General features: G+C 49.9%; 1 protein-coding gene across 7 annotated transcripts in view; it reads right to left on the bottom strand.

The window, feature by feature from the left end:
• KMT2E (lysine methyltransferase 2E (inactive)) overlaps positions 1 to 23372 on the bottom strand; it is a 1891352-nt gene that overhangs the window by 1588570 nt on the left and 279410 nt on the right. For all 7 annotated transcript variants that reach the window (XM_086966923.1, XM_086966942.1, XM_086966930.1 and 4 more), the window contains one exon: positions 22915 to 23144. In XM_086966923.1, the coding sequence (XP_086823049.1) occupies positions 22915 to 23144 (230 nt within the window). The remainder of the gene's footprint in view (positions 1 to 22914; positions 23145 to 23372) is intronic.

Below are 23372 nucleotides of genomic sequence, written 5' to 3'. Positions count from 1 at the left end.
CCCAGTCCTCGAAGTGGGAGTCCCACAGTAAAATAACAAAGCAGTAAGTAGTTTCACAATAAGCTATAATGGCAATAGAAGGTTCATTTAGCAACCTATCTATTTCCTTTTTTTAAAAGAATCAAACTAGAACTATGACACATCAGGTGACCATCCTCTAGAACCTTCCCAACAGAGACTGTTTTCCTCACATTTTCGAGCACTAGTGAAGGAGTGTAACTCAATATATGAGGAGAGCCTCTTGGGGGAGGGGGTGGGTCACATATGAATTTATGAAAGATACCCTAACAGGACTTACAGGTAAGTAACTGGTTTTCTTATCGAGTAGTGTTTTTTTTTTATAGATCCACATGCTTGAATCAGAATAGCAAGCAGTATGTGAATTTTGTATACATGATAATTTAATGCCCGGTTGCTGGTGGGTAGATATATATAGAAACACAGATATCCTTTTTAAGTAATGATATACATACATAGATATATTTAAAATATGCACATGTAAGCATACATATAATGATATACATAAGCTTAAAAAAAGTTGCAATCTTAAAGCTAAGAATAAAACAATCACAATTATACAAATTATGTGTATAAAACAACAATAGTTGTATTAGTAACAGCAATAAGTGAAATAGTACGCATAGTAAAAAGAGGAAACCGTATGTACAAACAGGCTCACCCCATTGGAAGAAAGTTCTTAGATCCTGTCCTACCGCTGCATCACTGCGGTGTGCCAACTCAAGGCAACAGCGTTGAACAGAAGTATGCACGCTCTTCCATGTGGCAGCACGGAAAATCTCCTCTAAAGGGACACCCGCAAATCAAGCTGCACATATGGAAATCGACCTTGTAGAATGTGCTTTTGGACTGGCATACAGTGATTTGTCCACCTTAGCAGGGCAGAATTGAATAGTGGCTGAGATCCATCTGGCAATGGTTGCTTTAGACACGGGTGTGCCTTGCTGAGATGGGCCATAGACCACAAAGAGTTGCTGTGATTTACAGAACTGTTTGGTGCAATGTAAATAAAACTTTAACACCTCTTTATATCCAAAGTGTGCAGAGACTACTCTGATGGCGTGGTCAGATTGGAAAGAAAGGTGCGAAGGATAATAGGTATGTTTAGGTGAAATTGTGTAGGCACCTTTGATATGAACTGGAAATTAGTTCGAAGGAGGAAAGTGTCCTCGGTAAACTGGAGAAACAACTCTTGGGTAGTAAATGCCTAAAGCACAAGTTACTACTTGTGTAACGATATATCTGTAAGAGACATTAGTTAGTGATAGATTCCTTACCTTAGAATATCCCCAGGCGTCAGACTGGATCCGGAAACTTTTGCGTAGCAATACCCCTGCGCGTCGGCAGGCGTAGTCTGCGGCTCCGTGTTCGTCGTCGGCGTCGTGAGCGCCGGAATGACGTCATCGGAGTACTTAGACGCCGCCCATGCGCGCGGACGTCAGTTCTGATACACAGCTTTTCCGCTCCAGATACGCAGAGCCATGAGAGAACCAACACTGGTGCCATAAAACTAGGGCCCTGAAAGGGGATGACCTTAACCCTAGATATCAGTTCGCAGAACGGGGAGGACGGGTGGGTCGGTAAGGAATCTATCACTAACTAATGTCTCTTACAGATATATCGTTACACAAGTAGTAACTTGTGCATCTGAAAGAGACACGTTAGTGATAGATTCCTTACCTTAGAATAGATACCCCAGCAATACCAACCCCGGTGGTGGGTCTGCGAACCAATATCACACCAGAAAGTCCTGGAGGACGGAACGGCCAAAGAAGCCATCCCTCCGGACTTGACTGTCCAGGCAGTAGTGTCTTGCGGACGTGTGCAGCGAGGCCCACGTAGCTGCCTGGCAAATGTCCTGCAAGGGGACTCCTCGGCCCAGGGCAGTTGTTGTCGCCGTGGCCCGAGTGGAGTGAGCCCGCAACCCAGCAGGGGGCTCCTTTCTCGCCACGGAGTAACATGCTTGAATACACAAGATGATCCACCTTGAAATGGTCCTCTTGTGTACAGCCTTTCCCTTTTTCGCACCCACGTAGCCAACAAAGAGTTGGTCATCCACCCGGAATTGGCATGTGCGATCTAGGTAGTAGGAGAGCGCACGTTTTGGATCCAGACGGTGGAGCCTCTCCTCCTCTTTCGAGGGATGCGGAGGCGGAAAGAAGGTGGGGAAAGTGATGGACTGCCCGATGTGGAAGGCCGTGACAACCTTGGGCAGAAAGGAAGGTCGTGTACGTAACACCACCTTGTCAGGATGAACAGATAGGAAAGGTGGAGAAGAAGAAAGAGCCTGGAGCTCACTCACTCTCCTGGCAGAGGTGATGGCAACCAGGAAGGCAGTTTTCAACGTGAGAAGACGGAGAGGACAGTTATGGAGCGGCTCAAAGGGAGCACACATCAGATAAGTGAGAACAAGATTCAAGTCCCACTGGGGCATCACGAAGGGAACAGGAGGGAACATGTGTGTGATGCCCTTCAGAAATCTGCTTACAATGGGGGACTTGAATAAAGAAGGCTGATCAGGTAGCCTTAAGAAGGCGGAAAGGGCAGAAAGGTACCCCTTAAGAGTGCCCAGAGCAGAACCCTGCTGGGCAAGGGAAAGAAGAAAGAGCAGCACTTCTGAAAGGGGTGCAGAGAGAGGATCCACAGCCTTTGCTGTGCACCATGCCACAAATCTGTTCCACCTGCAGGCGTATACCGACTTAGTGGAGGGACGCCTGGCTGCCAGAATGATATCACAGACTTCAGGAGGCAAGTCAAATGGCCTCAACTGTCGCCGCTCAATCTCCAAGCTTGTAGGTGGAGACTGGACAGGTTCGGGTGCAGCACCGTCCCCTGCTGCTGCGACAGAAGGTCCTCCCGAAGAGGCAGACGAATCGGGGGATCGACTGACATGCTGAGTAGCTCGGGATACCAGTATCTTCGTGCCCAGTCCGGAGCCACAAGGATAACCTAGGCCCGGTCGCGCCTGATCTTCTTCAGCACTCTGGGCAGAAGTGGTATAGGCGGAAAGGCGTACAACAGACCGCAGCTCCACTCGCGACGAAAAGCGTCTCCGAGCGAGTGCCGCCTTGGAAATTCCAACGCGCAGAACTGATGACATTGCGCGTTCTCTTCTGTGGCGAATAGATCTAACCAAGGCTCTCCCCACTGCTGAAAGAGACCTTGCGCCACGTCCGAGTTCAGACGCCATTCGTGATCCATCATGCACCGACGGCTGAGTTTGTCCGCCCTGGCATTCAGAGAGCCTGCCAGGTGTTGAACCACCAGGGTCACGCCCTGATGTTCCAGCAATTGCCATAGGCGCAGAGCCTCCTGGCAAAGGGTCCACGACCCCACTCCGCCTTGTTTGTTGCAGTACCACATGGCGGTGGTGTTGTCGGTGAACACTTGCACTATACTCCCCCGGACAGAGGGGAGGAATGCCTTCAGTGCTAGACGAATCGCCCGAAGCTCCAACAGGTTGATATGGAGCCGGGACTCCGTCGGAGACCAGACGCCTCTGATCTCCGCCTCTCCCATGTGGCCTCCCCAGCCCTGGAGGGACGTGTCCGTCACAACTCGTGCTCCGGGTGGGGTAGGGAGAGGGATCTGCCACTGACCCAGTCGCGGTCCGTGAGCCACCACTGCAGTTGTCTCGCAGTGCCCTCCGAGATCAAGACATGATCGGACAGGTTGCCCTGATGCTGGGCCCACTGAAACTTCAGGTCCCACTGCAGAGCCCGCATCCGCCACCTGGCGTGATGCACCAGAAGGATGCAGGAGGCCATCAGCCCCAGAAGCCGCAGCGTCAACCTGACCGAGACTCGGGATAACGGCTGGAAGATGGGAACCAGAGCCTGAATATCCCGAACCCGCTGTTCGGGTGGGAAAACCCGAAACTGCGCCGAGTCGAGAACCGCTCCGATGAAGAGGAGCTTCTGAGAGGGACACAGGTGTGACTTCGGCACATTGATGGAGAACCCCAGAAAGTGCAGGAGGTCGGCCGTAGTCTGGAGGTGGGTGACGACTACCTGGGGCGACCCCGCCTTCAACAACCAGTCGTCGAGTTAGGGGAAGACTGATACCCCCTGCCTGCGCAGATGAGCTGCGACCACCGCCATCACCTTCGTGAATACCCGTGGGGCGCTGGAAAGGCCGAAGGGGAGCACGGTAAACTGAAAGTGCTCTTGGCCTACCGTGAACCGCAGGTAACGCCGGTGGGCCGGCAGGACGGGGATGTGGAAATAGGCGTCCTGCAGGTCCAACGCTACCATCCAGTCTCCCGGGTCCAGGGCAGCCAGGACCTGAGCCAAAGTCAGCATCTTGAACTTCTCCTTCCGGAGGAAGCCGTTGACGTTCCGCAGGTCCAAGATAGGGCGTAGGCCCCCTTTGCCCTTCTTGGGCACCAGAAAGTAGTGGGAGTAACATCCACACCCTACTTCTGGCCCAGGAACGCGCTCGATGGCCCTCTTGGCCAAGAGGGCCATGACTTCCTCTTGCAGAAGTTGCAAGTGATCCCCCGACACACGGTGGCATTGCAGTGGCATGGATGGAGGGGATGCCTCGAAGGGGAGGGAGTAGCCCCTTCGGACAATCTGCAGCACCCACCTGTCCGAAGTGACTGTGCGCCAGTGGGAGAGGTGATGGCGAACCCTGCCCCCCACAGGCGTCACATGGGCCTGAAAACTCGGACTAGGAAGGTTTTGAGGCAAGCGCTGCTGAGGGAGGTGTGGGACTGGCCTCGCCGTGGTCCCCGACCGCCGCCACGGCGGTTTCCACGCCCGCCACCGCGCTGCTGGACATTTTGCGGGAATGTCTGACATAATATCGACAGACAGAATATCGAAATACAAAAATATCGGCACAAAAATATCTCATATTTTTGTACTTACCTCATAAAGGTAAGTACAAAAATATCGAAAAAATAATATCGTAGTACAAAAATATCGAAATTAAAAATATCGTTTTTTTAAATGTATTAATAATGTAAAAATAATTTTAAAATACATATAATTTTACAAATATTAAATAAAAATATTAAAACAAAATTAAAACTAATACATATACATTTACAATAAATAAAACACTTAATAATTTAATGTAATTTTCTTTTTTTTAATTTCATTTAATTGATTTAATGTAAATTCATTTTATTTTTACCCTGTACGCCTGTACCCCAAAAACCCAAAACTGACCCTGAACCCTAAAAATATCCCTGTACCCCAAAAACCCAAAACTGACCCTGAACCCTAAAAATATCCCTGTACCCCAAAAACCCAAAACTGACCCTGAACCCTAAAAAGACCCCTTTACCCAAAAACTGAAAACTGACCCTGAACCCTAAAAATACCCCTTTACCCAAAAACTGAAAACTGACCCTGAACCCTAAAAATACCCCTTTACCCAAAAACTGAAAACTGACCCTGAACCCTAAAAATACCCCTTTACCCAAGAACTGAAAACTGACCCTGAACCCTAAAAATACCCCTTTACCCAAAAACTGAAAACTGACCCTGAACCCTAAAAATACCCCTTTACCCAAAAACTGAAAACTGACCCTGAACCCTAAAAATACCCCTTTACCCAAGAACTGAAAACTGACCCTGAACCCTAAAAGTACCCCTTTACCCAAAAACTGAAAACTGACCCTGAACCCTAAAAATACCCCTTTACCCAAGAACTGAAAACTGACCCTGAACCCTAAAAATACTCCTTTACCCAAAATTAATTAATATTATTTAATTACCAATTAATTATTAATTAACAATAACAATAAAGTAAATATTAGCACATTAGCTGTAATTAATTTAATTTAATAATTAATATTATTTTTTCCCAATTAATTAATTAAGAATAACAACAAATTATATATAAAAAATTACTCTAATTAATGTAATTAACGAATTAATATAAATGAATTACCAACTAATTAATAATAAAAAATATGTACAAAATTATATTAATTAACTAATTAATAAAAATTACCAATTAATTATTAATTAAAATATTTACAAACATATATTAATTAATAAATTATTAGTAAATTACTTCCCACCCTATTCCCCTATAAACCCATAACCCGCTACAGAACATATTTATCAATTAATCAATTAATTAAAATTATTTAAAAAATAATTCTCAATTAATTAATTAATAATTCCTACTAATTAATAATTAATTTAACATAATTAAATTACTTCCCACCCTATTCCCCTATAAACCCACAACCCGCTACAGTACTAAAAGACAATATTTAATTAAATTACATTACAAATAAATAATAAAACATAATAAATACAATATAATATACACTAAATTTATTTAAAAATTGATATTAGTAACATCGAAATTATTTATTTCGATATTATTGACATCGATATTTTAAACTTCGATATTACTGATATTATACTAATATCGATATTAAGACTGTCGATATTACTTACCTTCGATATTTTGTCCCATCGATATTTAAACTTCGATATAATTGTATATCGAAATTTAAAACTCGATATTTTGTCTGTGTACCATTCTGCGGTGCGTGGCTGGCAGTACGTGGTGGGGCGCCCCTTCTGTGGCCACGAAAGGAGCGAAAGGCACCCGTTTGCTGGCGTGGGGCCGTGAGGCCCAAGGACTTTGCCGTAGCCCTGGAGTCCTTGAAACATTCCAGCGCATGGTCTGCCTTGTCGCCGAAGAGGCGACGGCCATCAAACGGCATGTCCAGGAGTGTAGCCTGGACATCGGCCGAGAAGTTGGCGGACCTCAACCAGGCGTGGCGTCGAACTGCCACTTTCGTTGCCATCGCCCTGCCCAGTGAGTCCATAGTATCCAGCCCACACCGGATAGAAAAGCGTGCTGCATCTCGGCCCTCCGCAAGGGCTTGGCCGAGTTTAGCCTGGACCTCCTCCGGGCATCGTGGCAGCACCTCTGCAACCGTGTCCCACAGAGTGTAGCGGCCCAAGAGACAGGCGGTATTCACAGACCGCAGCCCTAAGCTAACAGGCGAGAAAACCTTCTTCCCGAACTGTTCGTATCTCTTGGATTCCCTGTCGGGCGGGGCCGACGGGAATGCGGTCTGGGAGTTTGAGGCCTGGATGACCAGACTCTCGGGGGTGGGATGGGTGGACAAAAAGCATGGGTCGCCCGGGGCCGGGCGGTAGCGTCTGGCCACGTTCCTATCCACAGGCGGGCCTGTGGCGGGCTTGGACCAAATGCCCACAAGAACGTCACACAAGGCCTCATTGAACGGCAGCAGGGGCTCCACGGAGCTTGACTGCGGTTTGAGGACCTCAGTGAGGAGATTAGTCCTCACGGCCGCGACGGGGAGCTTAAGGTTTAAGGCCTTAGCTGCCTTCGTCAACACTACGCTATAAGTAGAACCCGCCTCCGAAGCCACAGTCGGAGGTGAGTTAAATCCAGTGTCTGGCGATGTGTCAATACCACTGGCCTCCCCAAGCTCATATGTTCAGTCCTGCTGCGACTGGCAATCCAGTGCCAGAGGGTCCTCGGACCCCTCCCAATTTTCCTCGTCACCTGTGTCCTGGAAACCAGGATTAGCAGACAGGGCCTCCTCGTGGAGTTAAAAATCCCCAAAGGCTGTCGAAATCGGCGCCCAGCGGTGCCCTTTCGGCGCCTGAGTAGAACCGCAGGAAACATTGGGGGCGGCAACCACAATGGGCACCGGGGGCGACACCTGTAGGGACGGCGCCGGCGAGGTCGTAAGGTCGACCGGCGAGGTCCCGGATCCGGAACCGGATCCGGTGAGGTCCTGCGGCGCCGAGACCGAAGTCGTCAGCGGCGTCGGAGCCGAAGCACCCGACGGCGTCGGGGCCAAAGCGCCCGACCCGGAAGGACCTCCAGACGGAACCGTTGGGCCCGAAAGCGCCACGGGAACCGACTGAGGAGGGAGGGCCCTCATGGCCATGAGGTACCTCTCGACCTCCTCCGGCGTCGCGCCGTGCCCAGGGACCCGAAGGTGTGGGGCAGGCGGCGACGCTTGCGACTCCCGCGGAGCCGCGTGGCGGTGTCGCCCGAGCCCCCAGCCGCATCGTGCGAGCGTCGGGGCAGGTCGGAGGATCGATGACGCCGCTCCGACCTCTCATGCCGCTTACCTGAGGACTTGGAACCAGACGATCGGTGTCCACTTCCGGAGCTTCGATGACTTCGACCTCGCAACCTGTCCCTCGACCTCCCGTGGGACCGGGAGCGGCGCGGGGCCGACTGCCTCAGCTCGAGTCGCTTGCAGGTCCGATCGTCGTGGTCGAGGCCTAAGCACTTCAGGCACCTGCGATGGGGGTCCGTGACCGACATGAGTCGATCGCACTTCGAGCAAGGCTTGAACCCGGGCATCCCTGGCACTGATAGAGTCGAGAACTCGACAAAAATGAGAGATCAAAAGATCAAAAAAGTTCAGTCAAAAATTGACTGGGGGCAGAGCTTCTTCCGGATCTGCGCTAGCTGGCGCGGAAAAAAGAAGAACTGACGTCAGCGCGCATGGGCGACGTCTAAGTACTCCGACGACGTCATTCCGGCGCTCACGACGCAGACGACGAACGCGGAGCCGCAGACGACGCCTGCCGACGCGCAGGGGTATTGCTACACAAAAGATTCCGGATCCAGTCTGACGCCTGGGGATATTCTAAGGTAAGGAATCTATCACTAACGTGTCTCTTTCAGATTCTTGCTCACTCGTCTTGCAAATGTCAAAGCTGGAGGGGTGGCTACCTCCCAGGAGAGTAATTTAAAGCCCACCCTATAAATTGGTTTGGACATAGGCTTAATGAGTTGAGAAAGGATGATATTAAGGTGCCAATCAGGTGGAGGAGGTCGCACTGGAGTAAAGATCCCTAAGAGGCCCTTCATAAACTGCTTCATTATCCTGGTGAAGCACATGGACAAAGCGTATGGATAAATCCTGCACTATCTTTTCAAAAAGGCATTACCCCATGATCCCGGGAGCGGCTACCGACTGCCGTAAAAACAGCATTTTCTGTTGCAGTCGGTGTCAAAGTGATCCAGATTTGGTTTACCCCAAAGGTGAAAGATCTTGTTCAACTCCTGCTGGTCTATCTCCCATTCGTAGCAACTTTCAAAGGATCTGCTTAGGGTGTCCGCCAAAGTATTGCTTCTTCCTGCCACATGCTCTGCATTGAGCGTGATGTTGTGAACTGTGAGCAACTGCCACAGGCTCTGGGCTTCCAAGGACAAAAGAAGGGATTTTGTCCCTCCTTGCTTGTTCACATAGTGTATGCTGGTCCGAATCAGCACTGATGAACCTTGAATGCGAAACAAGAAAGCTTGGAGCGAGAGGAAAATGGCTTTGAGGTCTAGGAGGTTTATGTGCATATTTTTTTGGCATGCAGACCCTATACCTTGAATCTGGAGATCCAAAAGTTGACCACCCCAACTTCGAGGGAAGCATCTGTGGCGATAATATGGTTTGGAACGAGAGGGAGAAACGCAAGGCCTTTGGAGATATGATGTAAATGGGTCCACCATGCGAGAGCTTGGACCATCTTTGGTGTTATCTGTATAAGGTCGAACAATCCCTCTGTTTGAATCCACTGAAGCTGCAGGTCTCGTTTTCAATGATGCTAGGGGCACTAGACTGATTGCAGATGCCATTATCCCCATTAATGATTTGTACTGGCGCACTGAAGCAGACTTTTTCTGGACAGCGTGAGAGCTAATCGCGCTAGCTTGTGCTGTCGTTCTAGGGACAAAAAGACTTTGTCCTTGTATCCAGAACAGAACCCAGAAAGGCGATGCACTAACTTGGGATAAGAGATGACTTCTGAAGGTTTATACATGGCCCAAGTTGCGAAACAGGGTCATGCAGCCCTGAGTGGCCTTGGTATACGAGCTTTTAGGAGCCAGTCGCCCAAGCAGGGGAAGACTTGGTGACAGCTCTTCCTGAGGGCAGCCACCACCGGTGCGAGGCACTTTGGAAAAACTCTTGGGGACGATATGAGGCCAAAGGGTAAGACTTTGAACTTGTAGTGTATGCCAGTCACTATGAAGCGCTGGTCCTTCTGATGTTTGAGGTGAATGGGGATGTGGAAATAATCGTCCTGCAAATCGACGGTTGTCATGTAATCTTTGTGGTATAAGAGTTGTAGGACGTCTGCACGGATAACCATCTGGAAGGATTGCTTCTTTAGGAATTTGTTGAGTGCTTTTAGGACTACAATAGGTCTCCACTGTCCGGATTTCTTTTTTATTCAGAGAAAAATTAGAGTAGAAACCTTTTGTCCTCTGATTTAAAGGTACTAATTTAATTGCGCCCTTTGAGAGCATGATGGGAAGCTCTTGGCGCAATAAGTGAAGATGAGGGAGGTGCGAACCCTTTGGAGGTGTCTGAATGAACTCGAAGGCATGACTATAGGTCAGGAGATCTAGTACCCACTTGTCCTTTGTAATTTTTCTCCAATGAGGCAGAAGGCTGACGATGTTCGCACCTGTATAGACGGAAGAAGGAGTAGCATGAAGGTCACCGTTTGTCCGGGACATCCCTGGACTGCATAGGTTGTTTGTGGCTCGCCGATTGCTTGGAGTAGGCAGCAGAAGGCTCATGTAGGTACTGTTGTTCACATTGGGTCCTATATTTGGGCTGATATGGTTGATATTGGTTGTATCGTTGTGAGGCCTCTCTGTAGGAAGAAAACCCCCTGCCTCTAGCTCCTCGAAAGGAAAAATTACGATGCTGAAGGGTAACCAGTGATTGAGCTGTGTCCATATAGGTTTTAATGGCCAAGAAGGCGTCATCGATATGTTTGCCAAATAGAGTGTATCCATCATATGGGATATCCAAAATTTCTGACTGCACACCTGGTCTAAAAGATGTAGATTTTAACCAACCTTTCCTCTGCAACACAGCTGCACCTGCTAACTGACGAAGGCCAGGGAAGCCAATGTCTATCAAACAATCAACCTCAGATGATGTGCATTTTACCTCCTGTAGTATCTTTCTCACTTCTGATCTTTTATCCTCGGGAACCAGATCCAAAAGAACCCCTATATCAGACCACATCTGTCTATCATAGCGGACCAAGATAGCTAACGCATTGGCCGAAAGAATAGACAGAGCCGACATTTAAGAAAATCCCTAGATTATGTGATCCAGCCTTCTTCCATCATTATCAGGAGCTTCAGAAATAGGAATGGCAGGATTCTTGGACCGGCGTAGCACCGCTTGCAACACAACTGAATCAGCTTTGGGGTGCCCTGTGAAACAGGCAGGAGAGTCGGCCAGGGCCTTATACTTTTTATCTACACGCAGCACTTGTACCATAGCCGGGTATTCATACATTTAATCCCTTCATCCCAAATATGATGTTTTATAGGGATGGCTATGACTGATTTTCGTACCAGCTCATTAAAATTTTATAAAAGCAATCGGGGGGGGTTCAAAACATGAGGCAGCTCTCTCCATCAGATTGTGGAAACCCCCAATGTCCTCCGGAGGGGAATCCGAAGGGTGCACAGGTGGAGGAGATGGCGCAAGTATGATATAATTATCCCACTCGTCTAGAGGTGACTGGGTGTTGTGTATCTCGCCCTCTTATCTTTTTTCATCAGAGGTAGCTGAAGGTGGATTATCTCTGGGCGGTAGAGGAATGGTAGAAGCAGGAGTCATTTTTGGTGCTGGAGAAGACCGCAGGTACATAGTTGGAGGAGGCGGTGTAGGAGGAACTTGCGCATCTTGTGTAGGATCTGGAAATCTTTTCAAATAATCTTGTAGCATCCCCTGCAAGTCATGCACTAATAAGAAAATCATCTGAAATTGCGATGGGGGTGGCAGATGTTTCTGGGGTGTAAAAGTAATGAGGTTGTACATTTTAATAGTGCCCATAATGAGAATCTTCTTCATACTCTTCCTCCTGGTACTTTACTCTTCACTCTGATGTGCTCTGCGCGGCTCCACATGGCCCCTAACCATATGAATCATCCAGCTCAAAGTAAGCCGTGCAGAGGGAACGGCTACTGTAGGAAGGTAGATACCTGACTATGGTTACCCCCGACTTTTTGCCTGGTGTTTTGCTGGTTTTCCGACTTAGTTGACCGGGGGCCCTGCCAATCAGGACCCCGGGCCTACTGCTCTCTCTCTCAAATGGATTCCATGTACCTTAGGTACATTTCCAATTGGAACTGGGCCACCCTGTCAGACCCTGTAACTCAGGGCATCGGTGTACCCAGGGCCTACCAGGGGCTGAAGCATGTATTATGCCACCCCTGGATGGCCATCTAAATCTGACACAACTGGCTGCACGACAGCTGGGGCAACGTAGCGTACCCGCTCGTTGCTTTAGGTATAGTAGCCCTATATCTAACCGTACAACGGACACCCGAGTTCCTATCAGTCACTCCTATGGCAGGCCTTGACAATCCTGAAGGCAGAGTGCTGGGAATCGTGTGAATTGGGTTCTGGCCCGAGCCGAGCCCGGTTGCAGCTTGCGGAACCAAGACCCAATGGCTGTTCCATGATAACGCGTACCATATCGGTAACTTCGGTATAGCGTTATCAAGACATGTCGAGTAAGGTGTCATACGAATCGGGATGCTGCCCCCTCACCAATTCTGGCGACGAGGTTAGCATTCCGCCCTTCTAGAGGGACACGACATGTACGTAACTGTGAACCCCGGTTAAAGTTAACTAAAGCCTCAGCTCCACAAAATGGATGCTGCCACCACAGACACGAGTCTGACCTCCTGCTGCTGGGAGTCCTTCCAGCGAGGAGAGCTTGGACAAAGGGTTTCCTGTCAAGGGCGGTGTTCGCACCGTCCCAGACAGGGTTTGTGTATTCTGGGTAGGTAGGGCTTTGCGAGAAGGTGACTGCGGAGTGGCACCCCGGTGCTCACTACGCATCTGCCGGTCAGAACCAGTTCCAGGGGCGCGCAGCCCCTGACCTGGGGAAAGCCCGGCAGGGGAGAGGGGTGTAACTACCCCCCTTCCTGGTCCCACCCTTAGGGCAGGACCTAGTCATGTACCCACCCCTTTCTTTAGGATAAAGGCCGGAGCGGGGACCCTTCCAAATTAGATCATCTTTGAATCAAGAATACTTTCTACGAAAGGACTTCGAGACTCTTCTCAAGATTTCTCCCTTGTGGCTAAGGAGTAGTCACCCTGCACCAGCGGGCACCATCTAAGAACTCTGCGGTTTGCTGCAAGTCCTTCCTCAAGGAATCCGACAGCCCAGCTCGACGAGAACCGGCTTCCCTGGCACCTCTGACCCCTACCCACGTCGTCAGCTCAGCTGAGATCTGTGGGTGTGACGAGACCTCGAGGGACCGGCCATCATCAAAACCTGCACGCTTTCTTAATCAGCACGACCATCGAAGCAATTCTCTGGTGAGTGCTCTAGGGTCCGAGAAGCCCCGACCCTGAGCCGCTCCAGCACCGAAGCGCAGTCTCCCAGCATCTCCACGATCTGCGTGGGGCCCTTCTGCTCGCTGCTCAGCACGTTGTCTGGTCACTAGCCGCTGGCTTGGGCCCTTCCCTGACGACATCCGACAACCAACGCTGCTGGTCTGGTTGCTCCAGACTGGCCCTTGCTTCCATCTTTGAGAGAAGCACCCCGGACCCTCCTGGTCCACTCAAGACGCCATTTTAGGCCCACCCCGTGGCCCTGAAATCTGCCAAGGCTTGTTGCCCCAATCCTGGGCCCAGCGACGCCGACAGCATCAACCTTTGTGGGACAGCTCGCACCTCCATCCTGGTCGCCGACAACGCCTCCTGGTCCGTGAGACTGCTGAGTCTAGCGTCGCCCACTCACCTAGTCGAGGTGACGGCCAACCGGTGCCTTCCTGGTACCCTCTGACTACTGGCTAGTAGTACGAACTTGGTCCCCTCTGCTTTCAGGTATCAACGATCTCTGATCCAGGCTTGGATCTCTACGAACTATTCAGCACTGGTCGCCGGCCAGCAACTCCTTTTCTTCCGGCTCCTGGCTCGTCAGCGAAGACCCCGACGCCTGTAAGACTTGTGCAGCCGCAGCCCTCGTGGCTAGGTAACTTCGGCATTTCGGTGCCTGCATAGCCTCCTTACTCTAGGGTCCCGAGTCCCTCGCTTCCGACTTGCCTTATCGGGTCCGCCCGAGACCACTAAACTTCCCGTGTCCCCGGACACTTGTTTAAATTGTGCACTTGAAGTATTTTCCTAAGAGTTTTGGTTTGTGCTTAGTACCCTGTCCTCATAAAGAGTCCAGGGCTGTTGTGATTCTTAATAAATATTCTGTTTATTTTCATAACACTTGTGTGGTGTCCTTTCACTTGGGGTTCAAGGGGTATGTGATGGTATAACAGCTGGCTTAACACGCCCTCTAGAGTTTAGCCCGAAGACTGCTCGTATCCACGCTACTAGGATAGCTGGTCTAAGGTTGACTTACAACCAATCACCATAAGGGTCGTTTGGAACGATACATAGCGGTCGCTAGAATAGCGAACGCTGCATATCGGGCCAACTTCTCACAGCTACAACTTGAAGGGGGAAGTGTCGTGAGATTCCAGAATTGTTTATGAAGGCTTCTTTCCTGTCAACAGTGCCTTAGTCATTAGCTCTAAGCCGACAAGGCATCCGGCGTCAACGGTCATGCCAACGGCTTGGATGATGGTCTAGTCGATGGCTTAGTCGACCGTCTCATCGACAGCTTAGTTGACGGGTCATTCCTTGTCGAAGGCTTCGTCGCCAAGGGTATTGCAGACGATGCGTCTGGCAGCAAAAAACCTTGTAGACGGAGGGGCCGTCAACGAGTCCATCGTCGACGCCTTGGTTGTCGAGGAGGAGATGAAGGCCAAGGGAATAGGTGACAACACGGCAGCAGAAGTCTTAGTCTGTGTTGTTGATGGCATAAAGAAGTTACTGTAGTGATGCTTTGACGGTCATCGACGACGGAGATGTTGATGAGGGGATTTTTGTAAACTGTAGATTTTTTTAACTTGAACTCGACGACGCTAAGGTAGTAAGAGCACTTTGAAGGCTTGACAGCAGAGGTTGATGGTTCTGAAGAGACAGCTTTTGAGGGGACTTTATGAGTTTTCTCCTTTTTTCAACTATTTTGAAAGAGCCATGATGTGAGGTCTTCAGAATCTTTCTGCTACCATGAGAGGCTTTTTGGTTATTGGTTCTTTCACTCTTTTGAGGCTTAGAAGAAGAATCACTGTGCTTATGTAAGGAGACAGACTTTTTCTTTCTGGCACCACAACAAAAGCCTTAACTCTCTGTCATGAGGAGTCTTGGAAGAAAAAGTGTGCCAGGCTCTACAATCCTTTACAGAGTGGTGTGGGTGAATGGAGTAAAGGCACTCTTCTTGCGAGTCGTCCACATACAATCTCTTCTTCCCACATGATTTGCTAGTTGTAAAGAGAGCTTTTCTTTTAAAATCAGACATATTGAAATTCCTAAACAGCTGACTGAAGAAGAAGCTGAGCAGAGCTCAGAGAGACTCTATTCCACAACGTGCGGTAGAAAATCTGAGGAAAACAGTCTCTGTTGAGAAAGTTCTAGAGGGTGCGGTCGCTTGATTGGTCAAAGTTCAAGTTTGGTTCTTTTTTTAAAAGGAACTAACTAGGATGCTAATCCAACCTTCTAATGCCATTTTAGACTATTGCAAAACTGCTTACTGCTTTGTTATTGTACCGTGGGAATCCCACCTTGAAAACAGGGAATGATTCAAGCATGTGAATCTATGGAAGATCCAATACTATATAACCAGTGCAACACCGACTGGCGATCAACCAGAAGTTCTGAAGTGAGTCCGTCACTACAAATTGTGTAGTTACAGTATGTGCAAATGCTTGATGTGAACAAAGATAAGATGTCAATTTAGGTGATGATGAATTAGAAGTCTCCTGAACTGGCAGCATCACCAACCGGGTAGACTAATCGGCCCTGGAATATTCACAATAAGATGTGGCTGGAAGCTATATAGCCCTCAAAATCCTAAAACGGGCTTCCGAAAGATAAAATGGTGTGAACCTTAACAAATAACAGTTCTCAAAGTTAAATGTTACTTCAATGACAAGTTCTGTTTCATGCCAAAAGTCCGAATTTCTCAGACATTGAGTGGAGGTTCGATGGCGAGCCAACCTTTGACGGTGAGCAGCAAGCCACCGTACCCACTCTCTGCCTTTTCTATGCCTTGTGAAGGAAAGGTTCACAAACAGATGGTTGTTACGATGTGAAAAATGTACGAGTTACTTACCTTCGGTAACGATGATGTATCTGGTAGAGAAGATTCTAGCCGTAGATTCCTTCATGTAGTATTATCCCCAGGCGTGAGGCTGGATCCGGAAACTTTTTGCCACAGCATCCCTGTACACCGGGGGCGGAGCTGCATAACACGACTCCGCCCAGGCATCGTCCGCGTACACGTCAGCGAGGTCACATAAGTCCCACCACGGCGCGCCTATGTCAGTTTTCTTTGGAGAACTTTTCCACACCACAATGTGGAGCTACCAGACAAAAAAACTGTGGGAGCATGGGAACAGTGTGCGAAAGAACAAAAAAAGAGAATGGAGACAACGACACCATAAGGAACAGTGCAACACTGCAGTGTCCAAAGGCAAGGGCAGAAGAAGGAACCGATCAGAGCCCTGAGCAGCCACCCTGCCAGTATGTAGACAGCCTTCCCCCTCCCCCCATCCCGTGTCCTGGAGACAAGGAACATGCTTAAAAGGCATAACCCATGAAGCAGGCCTACCACCCACAGCCAGAAACAACGAAGGGGAGCGAATCCCAAGACAGACAGGAACAACTAACCTCCAAGCCACCCAGCATAGAGGGCAACCACCCCCCAAGGAACAAGGGCAATGCATGGCCAGAAGACCCCTATTCAGAGGTTAGCAGAGGGGCCAGGACCCCTAGCAGGAAGAGAAAGGGAAGGGAGGGGAGGGAAGGACAGAGATTGAAGGCAAACACCCCCCACATCTGGAGTAGCCAGAGCAGCAGGGCACAAGACCACCTTAACCCCATCCTCCAAGAATCAAGAGGAGGAATGAATCGCAACCAGACGGAGCCACCCGTCCAGAGCAAAAGTAGGCACTCACAGGAGGCACAGCCCCCACCGGGAGGCGAGTAACGAAGACCAACCCAATGGTCCTCGCAGAACGTTGAGGAAGGGCAGGCTGTGATGGAATCTGCGGCTAGAATCGTCTCTACCAGATACATCGTTACCGAAGGTAAGTAACTCGTACATCTGACAGAGACTACTAGCTGCACATTCCTTCACGTAGAATAGATACCCTAGCAATACCCATGGGAAAGGCGGGCCTGCGAAAGGACCCCATAAGCCTGAACAGAACAGAGGGTCCCACAGGGGACCAGATCTGCGGACCAGGTAAGTAACCTCGTCCCTGCCAGGCAAGAGGAAACCCCACAAGCAGAACACTACCGAACCCAAGAGGATATAGGAGGAAGAAAGAAGACTGAAGAGGCCAGTACACTCAAAGCAGAGGAACCAAAGGCAAGGCCAGGGAGGCCGAAGCACCCCACTCCCCTACAAGGCAACAGAGCTTCCATCCAATGCCAAGACAGGAAGAGGAGGAGGAGGCAGAAGAAGAAGCCTAGAGGGCCCAAGGAAATGAGTGAAAGGAAGGCAAGTCCTGTCCGGAAGGAGGGCAACAGGCCAGCCAGAACGGCCTGACAGTCATAAGCCGCCAGAAGCAAGAAGAACAGCCGGGAGCCCTAGGAAGACCAGGCACACCACTACAAGGGGCCGCGCATACGACCTCAAGAAGCAAAAGCACCATACATAAACACCATGGAAAACCGGCAAGCTATACAACAGCTACCACTACCCCACATAGGGTATGGTAAGTCCCAAGATATGGGAACCCTCTTTGTAAGAACTTCCGCAGCAGAGGAAAAAACTAAAAGAGCCTCGGGAAAAGAAACTCCAGCGGAAGGCTTGTTAAGCAGCCCAAGAAAAAACAGAAGGCCTAATCTCAGGGCCAAGTCTGTACAAACAACTCCGGTAAACACACACACACAAAGGGCCGTCCAGCAGCCAACAACGCCATAGTCCCAGCAAGGAGGACTCAAATGGCCATAAAGAAAGCTCAGAACCAGCTCAACTCAGCAGGTACTGAGGAGGGGAAGGAGGAGGATAGGGCAGAGGAGGACGGAGCCCCGCCAGGAACATTTGGATGGCGGAGTCAGCCGGGGCATGGAATAACTGGCTGCCATCAAACGGAAGATCAATCAGCTGCTCCCGAATTTTTTCAGGGAACACTCCATCCCGAAGTCAAGCATGGCGACGGAGGGTGACTGAGGAAGCCATGGCCCGGCACAGCACCTCCGAGATGTCCAGAGCAGAGCGGAGAATAAACACCGCTAGCTCCCGGCCATCCGACGCATGATGCCGTAAGTCCGCCTGAACAGTCTCCTGAGAAGATGCGGATCCCAGAGACTCAGCTGAGTCCCACAAACAAGAGGAGGCCCTAGCCAGTACACACAAGGTGTTAAGGGCCCGCAGGGCAGCGCTGGTCTAGGCAAACATGTTGTGCCCCCAAGAGTTCAGCCAGCGGGCCTCCCAGGACAGATGAGTCAACAGTGGTCGCAGAGAGGGAAAAGCAGTCCGCAAAAGTGCTCTGGCGGCAGAGGTGTGGAGGGAAATACATGCAAGGTCACGCAGCACCAGAAGGTGCCGTTGCAGAAGGTGTTGAGGCACCGGGTCCCCTGAGGCAGGACGCATCCAATCCCCCGTCAGGGAAGAAAGAAGTGAACCCTCATAAGGAAGCAACAGCTCCCTCCCATCAGAGCCCTGGTGGAGAACCTCCAAGAGATGGTCTGCTGGAAAATTAGCAACCAGGTCACCCATGCGCAGAATGCCCACAGCCGTGGACACCGCATGAACAAAGGCCGCACCCGCCTCTTTTGGGCCCCGTGGCGGAGAAAGCAGCTCCTCCGTGGATGACGGCTGCAGACTTAGGCGGCTGTCCCCAAAGCCAAGCGGAACGGGCAAAGGCCAGACATGGAAGTCAGAAGGAGCCGAGGAATGAGGGTCCTGCCGCTCCTCCGACGAACGCCTTGGCCTCAGAAACAGCGGGGAGCCACCCTTCGACAATGCCGGTGAGAAAGACACCACACGGCGGCCAGTCTCCGGGGAGGACGACACCAATATGCAGCCAGCCTCCGGAGAAAAGGGAGCGTCCAAAGAAGAATCTGCAACTCAACGCCTGTCAGGAGCAGTAGAGTCCGCCGCCTGAGGCAAGACAGTAACGCCATCCTGCGCCGAAGGAGACGCAGGATAGGGCCCCTCGAAGCCACACCGCGCCGGGGACCGGAGCGAGGCTGGGTCCGAAGTGGACAAGGGGTGCGCCGACTCAACCTCCGCAGAGGCATCCGCCTGTGTGGAGGAACGATAAGGACCAGGGGAGTGACACAAAGTCCTCCGTCAGCCCCGAGCGTGCATGTGACAGAGGTGGCCGGGCGAACCTTGCGACTCCACCAGGGCCGACTCAACCTCCGTCTCGCCCTCCGACGAGGCAACTGCCTGCGTGGAGGAACGAGAAAGACCCGGAGGAGGACGAAGGGTCCCCTTCCAGCCTCGACCCAGAGCAGGAGGAGGAGGGTCCACCGACCCCTGTGGCGCCGCCCGGTCCAGCAGCAGCCGGCGCCGTAGTAGCCTCACCTCAGCCTTAGACAAAACCACCTTGTCAAAGGACCGAGAGGGGCTCGGGGATGCGACACAAGCCCCGGCGACCTCCCGCGACAAGACAGGGACTCCTGCAGGAGTTTGCATTGAGCCCTGGCTGTGTCTTTAAATATATCAGGCGCGTGTATTAACACTCCCTTTAGCATAGGTAGTGTTCTGACGCTTTTTTCTGAAGTAGGGAAGGTGTCAAATAGGAAGTCTTCTTCTACAGGGTCATTATGCATGCCTACGTTGTGGTACTGCGCTGCCCTGTCTATTAGTTGGTTGAAGACAATGGTGTCGTCAGTGGGTGACGGCTTAGTTGGGTATGAAGGGACGTCAGGGATGGGATGGGTGTCATATGGGTCAGTTGGCTCCCCCCATGGTTCATCTTGAGGGTTAAGGTCCTCTGGAAAATCAAAATCATGCTGTGGATCCTTTCCCTCATTGTCCCCATAGTGAGAAAGAGAGTAAGGAGGAAAAGATGTAAAAGGCATAGTGGGATAGAAAGGACTGAAGGGTCTAGAGGGAGAAGTCCCAAAGTCTTTGTTTTTCAGTGGAATGGGGGAATGAGAGTCAGTGTCCAGTGGCCTCTTTTTCCTATGCAGGATTGTGACTTTACCAGTCTCAGGATTAATATATATCTTTGCCTGGTCGTCTGATGGATCAGGATGGAAGAGTTCTTCCTCAACTGACCTTGGTTGTGTCTTTTTTGGCTTTGGGTCGATAACACCTTCTGTTTCGACGACTTTTGCTTTTCTTCGACTCGGGCCCTTTCTTCGGGTTGACCGGGTCTTTTGGTTCGACACGTTTGTTGTGCTCGTCGGATTTCTTTGGTTGGTCTTTTCCAGAGTCGATGGCTTTTTTGGGATCGACCAGTGTTTTTCGAGTGCTTGTTTTCAGTTCAATAGCCTTCTCCGGCCGGATTATAGGCTTCGATGCGGCACCCTTTCCGTCGGCGACCTTGTTCGGGTCGGCGACTTTCGGCACAGCGGGCTGTTTTGGCTCGACGACTTTCTTCGTGTCGGCGCTTTTCGGGTTGGCGTCCTTCTTTGGCTCGACGGCCTGTTTGAGATCGGCGCTTTTCGGCTCGACGGCCTTTTTTGGGTCACTGTTTTTTTTGGGTCGACGCTTTTAGGCTGCACGGCCTTTTTCGGCTCGGCGGTTTCATTTGGGTCGACGCCTTTAGGTTGTACGGTCTTCTTCGGCTCGACGCCCTTCGGGTCGATGACCTTTTTGGGCTCTGGAACCTTCTTTGGGATCACGGTACTAGGCCGTGGCGTCTCTGAAGGCTTCGGTTTCGGAGGCGAGCCGGATGACGGGGCTGTCGAATGTTTTTTTGGATCTTGGCTAAGGCCTTTTGGCGATGCCTCGACCGGAGCCTTCGGTAACGGGGTAATTGGTGTCGGGGCAGTGTACTCACGATTTGCCCCGGTGGGATCTCGTCATCGAAGTCCAAGTAGTCCTCAACGGTGACGATTTCTAGGTCCAAATTTGGAGCTTCTGGAAGTTCTTGGTCATCATCGAAGATGTTGTCCGGTTCCGATGCCTGTCGCTGCATCTCTTGCCTAGCGGCCCGTCGAATCCGAATGGTTTTCTTCGACCGGAACTGGGCACAGGCTGGGCAGGTTTCTTCCTTATGGTCTGGAGAAAGGCACTTGTTGCATACTGAGTGCTTGTCAGTATGCGGGAACTTTAAGTGGCATTGTGGGCACCTTTTAAACGGGCTCCTTTCCATCGACAGCAGGCCCACGTGGCGTCGAAAAGGCCCAATGGCCCGCATCGACGACCAGTTCGAGATGGAAAGCTTGATCGAGTCAAGAAGTACCGAGCGAGAACAATACCGTCGAAGTCGAAGGCCTTTATAAAAGTTTTGTTTCGATTCCGAAGTTGGAGTGTAGGAATAACATCCGAACCCAATGGCGGAAAAAAACAATCTGAGGATGGAGAAGATGCCCATGCGCACTGTAGTCCAAGGGAGGAGTCACCTATCTTGTGATACTTCGAAGACTCTTCCAGGACAACAAGGTGCAATCATCCGGACCCAACACTAGGCAGCGATCTATGCACAGATATGAATTCAGCAGCCCACATGCCTCGAACACTAAGGTTAGTGTCCGATTCGACCAGGGCAATTTTAAAACAAACCGTTGCTAATGCAAGCAAGTGTTGTAGGGAAGGTTCAATCCTGTTGTAATACATAAAATTAATCGATCTAGCACGACAGAACAGTACACGTTTGATGTGGAGCAGAAACTGTGCAGTACAATTCACAAGATGGAACGGATGGCACTGAAGGAGCGTGTGGTGTAGTGTCCACGCTCCTGGAATGTCGATTCCCAAATAAAATGTTACCAACTTGCCAAACACAACGGATACAGGGCTGTATGTTAGTTACATACGGGTGATTTCTTGACACTGGACGTCCCTTTCCTTTCTTTTCTGCATGTTGGTACTCTTATTCAGTCAAAACAATGTGTTGAGTAGACTAACAGTTGTCTCATGGGTAACATTATGAAACTCACCTTGGGCCTGGATCCTGTGAAGCTGGGCGCCCTACTAAGCACACCGCATGTGAATCAAGGCCCAGCAGTATTTGCTAAGCGCCTGGTGCACAACCACACTGGACGCCATTTATTTAGGGACACAAGTAGCCCGTGGGCAGAACTGTTTTGGCGACAGCGGTGAAGTTATCCAGTGATCACCCCTGCCACAGAGTTGGTAGTGACGATACTACTAACACCATCATAGCCGTGCGAGCGCGACTAAGGTGCTTGAGACCTGCAGACCCCCTGGGAATGTGTCACGGACCAATGGGGGTTCGTGGGCCACTGGTTGGGAACTGCTGACATATAATTATCCAGGACCCTTTTGTAAGTACAAGATGAAAAATTGGCCCATTGTAGCCTAGTCTTCAGTTCAGGCCTTCCTGAAGAAAGGCAAACATCTACACTTAAGATGATAGATTGTGAAAAAGTGCCCGGGGTTTCCGCACGTGGACAGGACTATTCAGTGCTTAAGATTATAAATCGAAATCCCCTACGAGAGAATACTTTTTACTAATTTGTACTATTATGGTAGGTAGGATTTAAATCTGTAAATTGGACGGTATTAGGTTGACAAAGAAAACATCTCGGTGGAGACTGCTCCCAACATGCACATATACAACCAAACATTTCTCTAGCACATCAATGGTGGAATCAACTTCTTGCAAGTCAAAATAGAAAGGTCTATACTGAAAATAAAAAATAAATAAAGTTATAAAAACCTTTTATTGAACATATTTTACCTGCATTTATCACAACAGATCATATATCCATCATCATGGGTAAAGCCGCAGATACATCGCGTAATATCTGTACCATAGCTCCCATCTTCAGATGTACTGATGGTAGTGGCACTGGAAGTCTCATCAAAATTGGGAGCAGTACATGTGCTTCTTTCATTCTTACTGATGAGGACAACAGGAGGAGGAGACGCTGGGGGTGTTGGTGGCGGACGAGCACCATAATTATGGTCCTAAATGGTTTAAAAGAATCATTCATCATTTGTCAATATTTAAGCGGATAGTCTGAGTACGGAAAAAATTGCTTTATTTTAATCTTGATTTCAGCTTGTGTGAATTTTTGTGAAAATTGCAAAGATTTGAATGGTTGCACCTTGTGTGAAACCCCAGAATAGTTTTCATAATATAAATGACTATTTATAAATCTGGCAATTTTAAATATATAAAGACACTGTAGAATA

Source organism: Lissotriton vulgaris, chromosome 1_1 (genome assembly GCF_964263255.1).
Source record: "Lissotriton vulgaris chromosome 1_1, aLisVul1.2, whole genome shotgun sequence".
Classification (NCBI taxonomy): Eukaryota; Metazoa; Chordata; class Amphibia; order Caudata; family Salamandridae; genus Lissotriton; species Lissotriton vulgaris.
The sequence above is the reverse complement of the archived record's forward strand: the minus strand, read 5'-3'. Positions and strand labels throughout refer to the sequence as shown.